The following is a 16,388-nucleotide window of genomic DNA, read 5'->3' as shown; positions in this document are numbered from 1 at the left end:
TATATAAGCTTGTTTTCTTGTATCATATGTCCCCGCTAATGCTAATGCTTAGTGGGGTCATTTGGTTTTTAAAAGACAAATAAAATGCAAAAAAATTCAAATTTCATTTTAACTGAAGAATTCTGCATGTTTTCTGTTTCCTAAGATCACAAAAACAAATTAATGTATACTGAGATGCTGCCAGCAAAAACATGCAACTCCACACCCCTATCCTACATAGCCTTAGACTATTGTTGTGGCACTTAACCCTCGTTATTGCACTTCTGAGAGCTGACTCCAGGATACAAAGCCCTTGAGTATTTCAATTAACACAGCCCTGACTCAAGGTTCTCCAAAATCCATTCATTCTTTAATGACAGAAATTAATTCCAGCATCCTCCATGGCAGCTCGGCACAATATATGTCACCATCTGCTACTTATTTGGAGAAATCGGGCGTAAATTGCCATTGATAACTGTGGAGGAAATTTGAAGTGCTCTTCATCAAGGCTACAGTTAGCTGATCTCTGGTGGAGGGATTGAGTAGGTTTTTCTTTGATATATGGAATTTTCAGCCTGCCAACATGTAAACAAAAATGTGCACTGTAATATATGTACACATATAAGCAACAAGCTCAGTGCCATTAAACAATAATTTGAATTTGTTACTATTCCAATGGAGAATTAAAATAAATTGCTGCTTGTTTTCTTTAGTGTTGCTAAGAAAAATAATTATAATTTTTTTAAAAAATGTGATGAATAGAAAAATACTTAGAAGCCTTAAAGCTGTGCCAATACCTTTTTGTTTTCAATTCTTTCACATTGTTCCAGTGTGGAAATAATATTTTTTAAATTGTGTTTGCAATTGATTTCAAATTGCTTTGCTTTAAATATTATAACTTTGTTATAAAGTAAAAAATTTTTCTAAACAAAACTAGATCTAGCAAAAAAAATAAAGTTTTAGTTTTGAATAGAATAAACTGACAATTTTTTTAACCTATAAGAGGCAGATTCACTAAATACTGTATAACAAGTTATCCCAGATCATTCTTGGCATTTTAGTAATTCCAAATAGCAACAAGGTGAAATAAAACTAAATTAAGATCCCTTTCTCATGACAGACAAGACATCTTTCTCTTGGCTGACAGCTTTCTGATGACAGCCAAGTCAATAGCAGTGCCATTGTTATTAGCAAAACTTGGGCTTGACATTTCTAAATAGGTGCAAAGTCTGCTATAGCAGTATTTCTCAACCTTTAGTAGACTGCAGAGCACCACAAAGTATTTCCTACTTTAGGTGGAGCACCAGAACAAATATGTATATTTTTTTACATTTTAGTGTATATAAATATTACATTAAGATAATAATACTCTAGAAAAGGAGCTAAATAAGATTTCACTCATATTTTCACAGATAATACTTTAATTAAATTATGTTTGTTTGGGAATTTTTTAGGCATATCAGCATCTATACCCATAGTACGCCAATTAAATTATGTAAAAATTCATTCCTCAACATAGACTCCCAAGTGATGTGTACTCATGGGAAACGCTATTTCTTGAAATAGTCATAATCAGTTGACTAAGAGTAATATTTAAGAACATACTGTGAAATAATTTTGTGGCTGTATTTTAATATAAAATGTATATTCAGTGAAATTTAACTTTAGTGTGGTGCAAACTTTTAAAAACCTGCTTTTTCTGGAAAAAGTTTTCCTCCTGCCTGCAAATACCTAATGTCCAGCTCTTTGAAAATTAAAAGCTGAGTTATACAATATTACTATTCCAACAAACTCTAAAAAAATGCACAAATTTGTACTCTCTTTCTCTCTCAACAATTTTTGGGGATTGAAAATCTTTAACCTTACTCAGAGACAATTACCAAGAGACAATTGAGAAAATAAAGAGGAACAAAAAAATTATTATATAAGCTGAGTTTATCCAACAGATACAAGTGGAAACTATCAACTTCATCAGTAGATGAATGATGAAAATAAAATCAAATGTTGAAATTAACTGACTACGTTTTTTTTTTTTATTTCATATTTTTTATTATTTTCAATAAGAGCAATTAGTCATATAGTTTAATTTTTTTATACTTTTTGCAGGAATTTTCATATATATACATATAAAAAAAAACTCACAGATCAGAAACAATCCTTTGCTATACCATGTTGCCCTGAATTTTGAGTCGGCAGACAGTCACAGTAAACCATAGTACCCAGAATTTTCTTTTCTTTTGAGTCATTCATATTAAAAACACCTTCAGAATTACTGACTCCCAAGACAGGTTTGAAGAATAGCAAGTTTCACCTAGCTTATTACTGTCAATGAAATGTACATAGGGTATTAAAACGTATCTTCATGTACATCAGTGGTTTCATCAACTGAAGGACAAAAAAATGCTTTTTTTTAAAAAAATCAGCTGCTGCTCAGAAATAGATGAAAAAAGTCAAAACACTATGTCATTTGGATGCAGAATATTTTTTGACTGTTTTTTTTTTTTAATCAAGTTTCACTTAGTATTGTTGAAACTACTATTGTCAATTGCTGCAATAAGACTTTCACAGCATTTGTGTGGAGGTGTTTTTTTTTTTTTTTTTTTCCCCCACTTTGCAACTCAAAAAAATAAAATACTTAAAAGGAAGCAAATGGAACTTTTGATGGAAGCTAAGATAGTTGTAGTATGGTTTTAAGTGCATTATCAACTCAGGCCATATTGAAGGTGGCACCAGCAAGACAAATACAGTTCATGTTTTCTTTTTGCATAACTTAAATTTGTCCATTTCATAGTTGTTCAGAAACCAACTTTACTCTTCATAGTAGTGGGAAATGCTCAAAAGACAACCTTATGATCCAAATAAAATCTAAATAACGAACAGAAACAAACCATGCAAACAGATATTGAATTTATAGGCACCAGCCGTGACATATTTAACTAACTGACAGTCATCAGTGACCTGTGCTGACTAAATCAAGTGTTGCGGTTGATTTAGAAGCTTCTTTAGGGTGGTTCACTAAGGATGCAACCTTCTGGACTCAGCTGCTCATGGCAAATTCAGTATCTCTGTGCTTTCACATAGAGAGAGCATTTTTCACAAAAGGTATCATAAATAATTAAACAATAATTATAGTTTGATTCCATCCCCCTTCAAAATTCACACATATGGGGGGAAGGAAACTTACATTTTATCTTAATTAGGGAGGAAATCAGAACAAGAATACCTTTACTAGTAGAAATATATGTAGCAATTACAATGCTATAAACTATTATTGTATACCATGATATTTATTCTTAGAAGTGAATATTTGGTGTTCTCTCCTTTTTTTTTCCCTCTGTATAGGTGGAATTTGTTCCTTCTTCCTTACAAGAGGCTGTATCACCATCATCACCCAAATCAATTTTAGAGCCTGGTGATGCAACTATTCTGGAATCCAAAAATGACTCAGTTAGTTTACATTCACAGTCATCTTCACTAAGTGAAACGGCATCATCATCATCATCAAAGCATCCTATACAAGACAGATATGCAGTTTTTTCAGACATCAGTTCTCTATCAAGCGTGTTCGAAAATCCCATTGTTGTAGATTTTCAGCTACCAAGCCTCTCTGATGAATGTTCACCAGAAAACCCTGTCACCCCAGGAGACAGCGATTTATTAAATGAACCTGACTTTAATATGAATGAGAAGTCAGTTGACTTATCTGTGTTTGCTGAACTGGATCCACTTGGAAAAGATCACCCATATATTGATAAAAAAGACTTCTTTCATGAAATTAAAAATCCTCCAAAAAAGGTTCTTAAGGATTTAATTGATAACAGTTTGGGAAAGCAGGACAGTGTTTCAGGTTCCGATGCATTTATCTTGCCAAATAATGATAAGAAATTTGCTGAAATATCGGTAAGTTTTCCTACTATAGCTTTTCCTCCTCAGTTGCCTCCTAAACATTGTACAACTCAGTCCTCACCACCACCTTCACCTGATCTGAAAGAATCATCAGCAGAAAGTACTTTCAGCAAAGAAATAAATTTAGCAGATACACTAGTGACAAGAAGCCCATTCAATCCATTTCATACCAATACATCTGACTTGGAATCTCATAGTTCACCTCCAGCAACACCACCTCGATTACCAGCAAAAGGGACAGAAATCTTGCTTAATCAGCCTCCATCTCCTCCTCCCCGACCTCCTAGCAGAACTTGTGCAACACCAACACCACCTTTACCTAGACGAAAACCTCCACTGGTAACAACAGGAAAAGCATGGTTCTCGTTTGATCAAGATTCATCTAATCATTGGCATACTGTCACTTTTTATAATGAAATTAAATCTCACAATTCCAGTCCTCCACTTCCAGCACCTGCAAGAAAACCACCTTTGCCTAATAGATGTGAATCTCCATCATGCATTAGTATAAGTGCCAACAATAGCCCATTTGTTGTCCGGCGGCATCTGGAAAAACACCTTTTGAATCCTGAATCGAATCAGGAGTTATTTCCACAGTCATTTAAGAATGAAAATACAGGAAGAATATCTGATCCTATCATTAATGAACAAACAAATCCATGGAATAATAATTCATTTATCTCAGATTGTGATAAAAATCAGGAAACCTCTTCACTTATCGGTAATATACCTCCGAATTTATCATCTTCACTAAGTTCATTTGCATGTTTTCCTTCACCACCACTTCCACCAAAATCTAATTTCATTCTTCGATCCAGACTCTCTAATAAATCTGTTTCTACATCTGGTGATATTTTTCCTCCAGAACAAGTTGTTCATAATTCAGGTTCAGTGGACAGCTCAGAATCTCATACAGCCGAAGCATTTACTAAAGGAAACATCCACTCAGAATCTCATACAGCCGAAGCATTTACTAAAAGAAACATCCACTCAGAATCTGAATCTCCAGCAATAGGCAACAGAAACAGTGATGTGAATACCTTTCCTACCAATGTTCAGAAAAAGTTATCTACAAGCGAACAAGAAAGAGATGCTGAGAAGACAAAGAATGAAGAATTACCAGTGATTAGTCCAACTAGTCCAAACACTATATTTCGACGCAAGAGTGATCCTTTTGCCGATGAATTTTTCGTTTCACTACCAAAGAAATCTCTAGATTCTGGTAGTTCTTCATTTGCAGGAAAAAACTATTCAGATATTCATCAGAATGGTTTATTAAATGGTTTCGAAGTAACCTGGCCGAAGTCAAAGGTCTGTATTAGCTTTCTTAAATAAAATTTTAAATTACTGTTGCATTTACTGTAGGGTTTATTTTGAATCAATATATTAAAAAGTTTCCAATTTTACCTTTATTATTAACATTATTAATTTTACCTTTATCGATATTATACAGCTAGTAAGGCATAGATAAATTAAAGTGTTATTATATGAACACCTTGGAATTATAAAATAAAAGGGGAAAGGGGAAACAGTTCCTCTCAAAAGCAAGAGGCAGCATGATGCCTTCATATAATTAATCAATGCCAATTGGTATTTGGCCATAATGAGAAATGACTAAGCTACTGAATGATAAAGTATGCATTCATTAGCATAGCGAATACAGGAAAACAATAAAAACAACCACTACACAACTCTGGGTTCTTACCTAATCTGAAAAAAGTTTTCTACGAACTTCGTTTAAAATCCTTAATTCTTTTCTTTCCCCCCCCCCTTATACCCATATCATCCTAACCTTTACATTTCTAAAATTTAATTTCATATATATATATATATATATCTGATATTTCAAAATAAAACATAAGCCAGTAGTATGGCAAAAGTAGAGTGAAAAATTAACATAAAAATAACGTAAAATAAAATAAACCAAACAGGGAGGGAGAAGTAAAGGTAATAAGACAAACAGTAGCCGATAATCCCCTATATAATTTAGCACTTTAAATCCAATTAATAAAACCGATATAAAATTTAAAATAATGCCAATTATAATATGATTTAGCCGTACCCCCCTCGAAGGTACCAGTTCCGAAAAATGTGAAATATCACCAAAAAAAAGGGTTCAAAGAACTACTAAAAGAAAAACAAAATATCAAAATAATAGACAGACCATTATGCCCCATATCGACAGAGGACCACGAGTCCAATAATGGTCATGGATTCGCTGCATTTCAATCGCTATACAAATCGTTGCAAAGGCGAAAAGATCGAAGAACCAAACCACCCATTCCTCCTCTGATCGATCCACCAATGCAGAGGATTTGCACGGCGGTGATCCTTATGCAGCGGGAAATAATTTATAGAACAGACAGCACTCTAGATCAGAGCCACACCACTGACATAATGTAAGCTTAGCCAGCTTATATAAAGGAAAGAAAGGAATAGATGGCGGTATAGGCGCTTCTTATTTAGCATTTAAACTTTTAAGCCATTATTTAAATATATATATATATATGAGTGTATGTGTTTTTTTCTTTTTAATGGCACTTTGACATAAGTATTCATTAAACTATAAGCTAAAATCTAACCTATTATGCATACTAATAATAATAATATTATTTACCCTGATAGTACCCATTCAATTCTTCTAGAATAAATTCCATACATATAGGTATTACGGTACTTACATACGAATAAGGGGCCTTATATAAATACAAACTACACATTAAATATAAAATATGGACACAAAAAACGATATCACAGCATAAATTGCACCCCGGGACCTTAAATGGCCACACAGGACCCATTTCTTCCTAAAAACGGTCACATTGCATCCAATGCTGCCACACCACTAGGGATTAATACAATAAGCAAAGAAACAAAAAACCACATACAGCTAAACAACGAAGAAGATAGTATATACACGCACCAAAATAGACCGCTAAAATTCATAAAATGTAGTAGCAAACTTTGTAAGACCTGTCCTTACATGCACAACGTACACCATGCAAACACAGAAAATGAACCAACCTTCTGTCACACAAAAAACGTCATTTATTTAATAACTTGTAAAATATGTGGTATACGATACATCGGACAAACTAGCATAGAACTCCACCTTCATATGAACCTACACTGCTCACAAATTAACAAATACAATGAAAACGCCACAAAAGACGACAAACCCAGCAAAGCAGACAAATACAATAACGAAATAGAATATAAGCATTTCCAAAAGCATAATTTCACCAACACATCCATTGCCATTCTGGCCATTATCGTAAACAATACCAAGAGAGATAATACCAACATATACCAATATAAACAATACCAACATGTCTTCCAATCATGGAAGACGTATAAATCCCTATACCCTTATGGATTAAACAATCGGTTCAGCGGCAGGAACTTCACATACACTAGCCCCGATAAATGTACTTACACCATTTTTCAGCTCAGCAAAAACTGGCAAAATAACGGAAACAAAAACGGTAAAATATTACAAGAGTATAATAAAAACAACTATAAAAAGCCACTAAATATCAAAGACTTTGAAAAACTCCTAATAGAATGGGACACTGATCCCATAAATAAATATTAAAAACATACACAATACTCTATTCTCAATTAAAATAAGCAAGCTAAAAGCCCTAAATAAAGTATACCAAAAGCAAAAAACACAGAACAAACACCTCAACCATACCCTTGAAGGCATATTCAAATTCAGAATAGGCATAAATTATGCCGACCACACCAAAATAGAATACTGCTTAATCAAATTCCTAACCCGATCATACGACAAGGTAAGAATAAGTAACATCATAAATAATAATAAGAATTACCCACCCGTTAGAAACGCCCAAATTAACAATCTGCAACTACAAAAACATGATAGATAAAATGAATGAAGAAGACCAACCGTGTTACTGCCAAGAAAGTAAATATAAAGACTTCATTAATACACATTACAACCATATTATCACAGGCAACCTCAATATTATCGAAGATAATGCACTTAGAGAGACTATGAAAAAAGGGCACAAAATTCAGACCAAACACCCCAATCAATTTTAAAAAAACATACGAAAATCAGTATACACAGATCTATTACAATTTGCATTAAAAGCCGCATACAAACACAACGAACCTATAGAATTGTTCCAAAACTGGATAAACACCACCACTGAAAGCATATTAAACAGTTTCAAAGAAAACATAGCACTACAAAAAAATTATAAACAAGATAAACAAATTAAACTAAGAAACTTCAACAGCAAAATAAAAGAAATACAAAACAAATTCATGATCACAAGCACAGACAAAGCAAATAATAACTTCAGCATTATATGTAAAAAATACTACATAGAAGCTATCAAAGAAGAATTGAATCACAATGACACATACAAACTTATAGACACCAAACCAAACAGCATCAGCAAAAAAATCTTGGCTACGCATAAAAAACTTAAAATAAAAATAGACAGGATGCAATACCCTTACATATATTGGATACCAAAATATCACAAAGTGCCAACAGGAAAAAGAATTATTACATCAGGCAAAAATAGCTATATAAAGTATTACAGTAAAATAATGGAAGATAAATTAAAAGACATCACTAATGAAATAAAAAACACCAGAATTATCAACGACAACAAAAAATATATTTGGACTATATCACAAAAGAAAGCAATAACATAAAAAGTATATACACATACGACTTCAAAAACCTCTTTACAAGTATAGCACACGGCAATTTAATAATAGTACTCCTGCTATACTACCAAAAATATCACATCATAAAATGCAGCAAACAATATTGGAATAACCTCGTCAAACTCTGTGTCAACGGCAACTATGTACTAATGGGAGATAATATATACATGCAATGCAGGGGGATAGCTATGGGTTCTAGCAGTTCATACTCCATAGCTAACCTATACCTGCACCACTATGAAAGCAGCATCACAGACAATATTACATTTTACAGATTTATTGATGATGTACTTGTGATCAACCATAACAATTTTGGAACAGTAACACAATATATTTATCCAATAGACCTAACCATTGAACGGACAAACCCGGATAACAACCAGCAAGCAGTCTACTTAGACAGCGAAATCGCCATCAGCCATAACGGAATATATACACATCACTACGATAAGAGGGACCACTTTAACTTCAATACAATAAAACTCACCCACTGAGAGAGCAATAGAGCAAAACACATACACGGAAACACAATCAGAAATCAGAAATCAAACAAACAGGTTTGATTAGAAACGAACCACCCAAAAACCAAATAAACCCCCCCCCCCCCACCACACACAGCAGACATTAGCATAGGATGTCGGGGCCTGAGGCTAATGCACCAACATGACACAGTATAAGGTAAGTGCGACTGCACAGTAAAATGCTTCGCTACCTATATAACAATTAGAAGGCGGGAAATAAATCCCTTTCTAAACTGCAACTTCCTCAGGACCGCAACAGTAGGTAAGAGCCTTCACAATATCGGATACTTACCCGTTTGGCTTTGTGTCCCCTATCACAGTTTGCTGTAGAGAACGATCATAAAAATAAGTAAATGAGATATTTAAAATGTAAATTTAAAATGTAAAATTGAAAGTTAAATTAATATAACAAAGGCAAAACTGGTATAGGGGCAACAGAAACGGGTAGGTATGAGACATTACATCAGATGGGCTGTCAATCCACTCAAAGCCCCCGAAGAAGTAGGGGATTGACGGCCACGTGATGGAATGTACTATATTATAATATATGTAAGTAAATATATTGATGTTTAAAATTAATATTGAATTAAACATAATATTAGCTGAAGGTAATGAAAATTCATTATCACATACTAATATACTTCATAAAATTAATATGTATAGGCCATGCTGGATTAAGTTAACCTAGTTGGGCAAACTTGATCACCAGATTCGGAAGCACAATAATATTTATATGTCAAAGCGCCATTAAAAAGAAAAAACACATACACTCACATATATATACAGGCATGTATAATGTCCAATTGGCATAATTACACAAAGTATTCATTAAACTATAAGCTAAAATCTAACCATTAATACTTTATTGTACAATAATTGTAATAATACAGGAACTCCCCGACTTACGTAAGGGTTGCGTTCCACGGGACTCTACGTGAGTCGGGGAATTTCCCTCATGCTTGTGCAGTACTCTGCAACTATGCTCACTGAATTGATTGAATCAAAAAAGAAATGTTCGACGAACATGTAAATAGAATTATTCATTGTATCTCATGCACATTGTATTTCATGTGCATGAGTTTATCTCATGCACATTAAAAATTACAAAAGCGTGCAATTTAAAAAATTTAAAAATTATAAAATTACAAAAAAAGAGAGGAGACAGGCATAACTTCAATAAGCTTTACCTCTCGAGCATTGTTGCCAGAATCTACATCTTCAGCTGATAAGTACACTGCTGCGAAGGTCGAGGGCTGTATAGGTTTAGAAGGGGTTGGCCACTCAACCTTATGAAAGAACATATTAATGGATGACTGCACGGTGATTTTTTTCTTTTCATCATAGATTTCTTTGTAGCAAGCAAGCATATCATTCATCCCTCTGTTAACTTTTAAGAATCGTTCCCTGTCAGGATCCATCTTCTCAAACCTCGCCATTGCCGATTGGATTTCACAAAATGCCATTGCCATCTCTCTGGTGATGAAGCATCTCAGCTCCTCATTTGGTTCATCTTGAGCTTCGTCAGCATTTTCTTTTCACTACTGCTGCCAATATGTTATTAGTTAGATAATTCCTTCTCTTCTTCCTCTATTAACTCCTTCACATCTTTGGCATCAACCTCCAACTGAAGTAGCTCTGCAACCTTTATAATCTTATCTGTAACCTCTTCATATGATTCATCTTTTTCAAATCCTTCATAGCCTTTTATGTGCCATGGGCATAGTTTCTTCCATGTGCCATTTAAACAACCTTTAGTAATTTTCGCTCAGGCCTTATTAATGTTTAAGATAGCATGGTAAATATTGTAAGATTTCCAAAAGCCTCTTTAACGTAAAATTTTTCTCGCCTGTCTACTGCAGACAATGCGTGAGCAAATGTTGCCCGTAAATAGTATGCTTTTAAATTCGAAATAACACCCTGATCCATAGGTTGGATAAGTGAAGTCGTGTTTGGTGAGTTATAGAAATATGACTGTCACGTTCGAATTGAAATCATCTAGATGTGTAGGATGTCCAGGAGCATTATCTAATAGAAGCAAAATCTTGAAAGGAACGTTGCTGTCTTTACAATATTTTTCAACCTCGGGAATGAAGCAGCATTTAAACCAATCCTCAAAGAGATATTGTTATCCATGTTCTCTGGTTTTATCGGAAATGCACAAGGATTTCCAGAATGGTACACAAGCAAGGGTTTTAATCTGTAATCTCCCGCTGCATTAGCCCCCTATCTTTTGATGCCTTGAAACCTGGTGTTGTATTTTCCTCTTCAGCAATGTACATTCGATCTGGCATTTTTTTTTCCAATACAGAGCAGTCTCATCATCTTTAAAAATTTGCTGCGTTGAATAGCCGCCTTCATCAATAATTTTTTCCAACACCACAAACTTTCTCTGCAGCTGCAGAATCGGCACTGGTGACTTCACCGCATACTTTAATGTTGTGGAAACCAGTGCGATGCTTGAACCTATTAAACCACTCGTTGCTTGCCACGAACGTGGGTTGGGGTTTGCCGTACTTATCCTTAATATCTTTATGAATACTTGTTGCTTTTGCTTGAATGGTCATTAGACTCAGGGGCACTCGCTTCTGAATCCAATTTTCCATCCATATTTTTAATAGCTATTCCATCTTCAGTATAGCCCCTGAACGCTGTTTTGTGATCACTGTTGATCTTAAGTGCATTGATCCTTTGACATGTTCTTTTATACGTGCAATGTCCCTTAAAATAGTATTCACTGTTGAAGCAGCAATAGATGACAAACTTTGTCCTGCTTTGCACTTAATCATTTTCATCTTCATTGCTAAATCAATTTTGTTTTGTTTCCTCGCACTACCACCACTTGTACTTTCCGTTGGCCGCTTTCCCTTCATCATTGTAATACATAAATAGGAATGAAGAGAAGTTTCTGAAAACTTGTTTTTTATATGATTGAAGATTTCAGTGAAGAGGAACTCATTTCACCATAATAGCGTAAAAACCCACACAATTGAGTTATCGGTATTATCGCAAATGCAATAAGATCGATTTTTACTACCCGTTTCTAATTAGATGCACTAACAGAAAAGCCAAATAAACTGGAAAATGCAAATTGTTTTTTTTTTTTGCTGTGACCTCCATAAATGTGTTTTCAAAAAATATCACAGAGGCGTTCAAAATTGATTCTTATAACGGGAACATATGATAACGATGAAAGGGTAGTGCAATTTCCATTATAAAAATGACATTTTAGAGAGATAAATAGCTTAGTAATATAGCGAAATTTTCAACTTCCAAGGACTTGGAACAAATTACAAAAAAAAAAAAAAAAAAAACCAGTGTTATTGGGTTCAACATTACGATATTTTCACAATTCCTCCATTTATTCCTACGCGGTGCAAAATACGTTTCCACGATTTTTTTAAGTTTACACCGGCCTGCAAAAACTTACGTAAAGTCTAATTTCCGTTAAGTCGAGTATTACGTTCCTGTATATGGAAATTTCAAGATATGAAATTGGTATGCATATATGTTGGTTATTTATGTAAATGTAGTTATATAATGTTCATTAAAAGTTTGTTATTAATGTAAATTTTTTGCGTTGTCTTTAATGTTCTTGCTGACACACTGCCCTACACACTCTAGAATTTGGAATTTTCTGAGAATTGCAGTACGATTTGTGTTTTGTGGGCTGCTTGTCAGTTCAATAGGGTGGAAGTCAACAACAAAATGTTACAAATATATATATATAACAAAAGCCCCACACTAAACAATACAGTATGTGGCAACTAGCCATTGACCAATCCTCTTACTACTGTGTTCATTCTAAAGTTAGTGAACAGAGTAGTGATGTGAAGAAAGTAAAAGCTGGAATAAATTTAAAGGATTAGACAAATTGGAAGAGATGGACAAATGGAGGGTTTTTTTTTTTTTTTTGCTAATGCTGTGATTTGCTTCTTTACATTATTTTGCCAATACAGATATTAATTTCTCTATAATGAAATTTTTGTGCAGATTTAGACATTTTCATTTAGAAATGTTAAACTGTAATGAAAAATTATTGATTCATGGGTAATGATTCAAACACCCTGAGGTTTTTTTTTTTTTTTTGGTTTTTTTAACAATGCATAAACGAGGTAATTTTTTTTCCAAAAAACTAAAATAAAATGCATTTTTTATAAACTTTCACAGTGATCCTGAGAAAGTAGGGAAGTTTAGAAAAGGTAGTACGAAACTAATTTTTAATATATCATCCTCAATCTATAAAATCCAGTAAAAAATTAATTTTATCTAGTGATGGTTTAGAGAAAAAAAATTGCTTTCCTTTGCAATTTGAGTAGCTTCCTTTATTATTTGGAGGAGGCTCTCTAAGATCTCCGTCATACCTTACCGTGTGTGTACATGTCTGTTTATATGAAGTTATTAAAAAAAATAGTCATTCCTTGTCAAAGATTCAGGCTTATTTTTTTTTTTTTTAGTAGCTTTAGACCCACTTTTTTTTCTTTTTTTTTTTTTTCTTTTTTTCTTTTTTCATAAATTATTTTGAAAATAAAATTGCATATTTAACTAGATGTCTTACAGTACTATTATTTAATTGCATTTTTTTAGGAAATGTATTCCCAGATGAACAAAATAACAGATGAAGAAACATAACACTTAATTACTAGTAAGATAAAGATTAATTTGTGATGTTCACATAACTCGAAGTCAAGTGTATATTAGTGTTTCCAGGAGCAATATGGAAATATTATGTTTTCAGATTTTATTTGTGTAAATATATAAATATAAATAAATATATTCATTCATGTTAACATAGATTAACACTGATTATGGAAATTTATGATACAAACATTTGACTGTATTCAAACACTGCATTTCATGATAGAGGAAAACCACAGTTCTTTGTCTTCCAGTTTTCCTGCTAGGTTGTCAGCTGTATTTGTTAATGAATTAGTTTTATATCTTTTGTGAATATAATTACATTACTGCCCAAAATGATAGGCCATTTATTTTTAAGTATTATTAATCAATTTTTTTTTACAGTTTAATAACATTTTATATCATTAACACTGAGAACGAAAGCAAGCTTCAACTAATATTTTCTAAATTCCTTTTATAATGGGGCTTTGTTATTGTGCTTGTTGTCCTAAATCAGTACTTATGGCAAACCCAGAAGAATGAAGAGAATAAAAAGTGTGGTAACTTTTCCATGAATGAAACAAATTAAAGAAAAGAGTTTTTTTTTTTTTTTTTTATAAACATGAAATTTCAAGGATTTATTTTACAAATAATGAAATTCTAAGTAGGATCAAATGTTCCGGAACTTAATTTTTTTATTAAAAAAAAATTGATTTAATAATTACGCATCAAAATTTGAAAGATAATTTTGGCTATTTACACATTTTTTCCTTTACTTAGTTATGAAAAAAAAAAAAAAATGCATAAATAGCCAAAATCATTTGATCAGTTATTTATTTGCAAAAAAGTTTTCTTTGAAGTCCATTTTTAAAATATCTTTGATAGCATTTGTCACAGGTGCCATAACATCTGCTTTACTGGAACCCCTCACCCACCCCCTTAAGTTCTTAATTTGAAAAAAAATCACATGGCATATGGGTAAGTGATTAAAGAGGCTGTTGTAAGAGTTACAAAGTGTTTGAAAAGGTATTCTGAAAACTTAACATAAGGAACAGTCATACAGTAACTGCTTTCCAATTTTTCTCTGGCTACAGATTAGATGTCTTCCTTCTGATTGTATCTCAAGTATTGAATGATTTCTAAGTATACAGTCAGGCAGCATATCATCCTGGGTATAAATTCATGATTAATTATACTTTTTTTGTTAAAAAGAAAGATAGTTCTAGCATAAGTATCTTTTGACCTGTCAATCTGATTTTTTTTTTTTTTTTTTTTTTTTTTAATTTCTTGAGAGAGGGGGAACTTACATTCAGTGGATGGAAATTAGCAGGTTGTAAAGATGTTTCATTACCTATGACTATTATTTTTCTGTATTTCACATTTAAACTATCAAATATTATGGCTTGTCAGCTACTGTATGATATGCTAACTTTAAAGGCTTTACAGGAGTCATTACCTTTGCAGGTTAATTCCAACAAGATATAACTACAATATAAAAACACTTACTCCACAGTATTTACTTGTATGAAACGCATCATGTTCCAAGGCCTATACCTATCTCCTGATCATTATAGGTCCTGGAACATAATGCCTATACTAATCGTTTGATTGGTGTACATCCCATGGAGTTTGCATGCAATCAAGCGATTGGTGTAGGACTTGGATATAATGCTCTTCGTACAGGTGAATATTGTGGAGTAAATGTTCTTAAACTATGTAGTTATATCTCAATTAAGAAGCTGTTTTCAATTCTTATTTGACAACTGGCCTGAATAATGCTAACATGGGAGAAAAGTTTACCATTTGTTGATGTGTAAAGTCAGTATATTTCTTTGCTCAGAAAGTGACATTTTAGAAAATATATACAAAATCACTTAACATCAACAACAAAAAAAAATAAACCAATGTGTATGTGTAATCAAACACCACCTATTGCAATAAATTACATATTGTGGGAAAACCAAAGTGTTTAGATATATATATAGAGCTTTTTTGGGACGGTACGGCATACCGGCACCTTTATTAACAGTGACGTGTGACATTTGGATGCAGTGCACTTCGAAATTTATAATATTCCATAAATTTTTTTCGTGTTTACCTACTATTCAAATAAGCTTAAAATTATTTAACTAAATTTGCATTTTTTACTGTCTATTGTTAAGATATTTCTATATAAAACTGTATAACCATTTTTATAATTCTAAATTACTCAGTCGGACCTATGTTTAACGAAGTCCTTTTATAGCGAATTATTTTGACTTCCCCTTGGAAGTTACATTTAAAATACTTTCCGTTGAGTGAAGAAAATTTTCATATAGCGAACTGATTAGGAAAGAATTAACTCAGTACGCACTGTTTGCATTTCTGGCCTTCAGGCAATTAGTCCTGCTGCGCAAATTAAGAGAGCTAAAGCATTCTACAACTTAGTGGTACCTGCTAAAACCTATCCGACCATCTCTCCCACATACAGAGGAGTCGCGCTAGTCAAGAGTGAGCAGATCAAGGTGTATTCCCAGTGGGCTCTGGCCCACTTGCTACTGCAGTGGTATCCAACCTTTCACACATGCAGTGGCCATATTCAAAAAAATTCGAAGTTAGATTTCTTTAAGTGTGTTACATTTTCCATATCTTGTTGCATGTAAAAGTAAAATTGAAAAT

The 16,388-nt window shown here is 33.1% G+C and overlaps 1 protein-coding gene across 5 annotated transcripts in view; it reads left to right on the top strand.

Moving 5' to 3' along the window:
• Positions 1-16,388, top strand: part of Dab (DAB adaptor protein) — a 246,562-nt gene that overhangs the window by 216,360 nt on the left and 13,814 nt on the right. For 4 of the 5 annotated variants that reach the window (XM_090372949.1, XM_090372950.1, XM_090372945.1 and 1 more), the window contains 2 exons: positions 3,322-5,196; positions 13,701-13,820. In XM_090372949.1, the coding sequence (XP_090229075.1) occupies positions 3,322-5,196; positions 13,701-13,745 (1,920 nt within the window). In that variant the 3' untranslated portion in view covers positions 13,746-13,820. Of the gene's footprint in view, positions 1-3,321; positions 5,197-13,700; positions 13,821-16,388 lie in introns of those variants that run through there. The other variant, XM_090372948.1, reaches the window with a different exon arrangement.

The sequence above is a fragment of the Mastigoproctus giganteus genome, chromosome 4, assembly GCF_048544385.1.
Source record: "Mastigoproctus giganteus isolate SK-2022 chromosome 4, ASM4854438v1, whole genome shotgun sequence".
Taxonomy (NCBI): Eukaryota; Metazoa; Arthropoda; class Arachnida; order Uropygi; family Thelyphonidae; genus Mastigoproctus; species Mastigoproctus giganteus.
The sequence above is the reverse complement of the archived record's forward strand: the minus strand, read 5'-3'. Positions and strand labels throughout refer to the sequence as shown.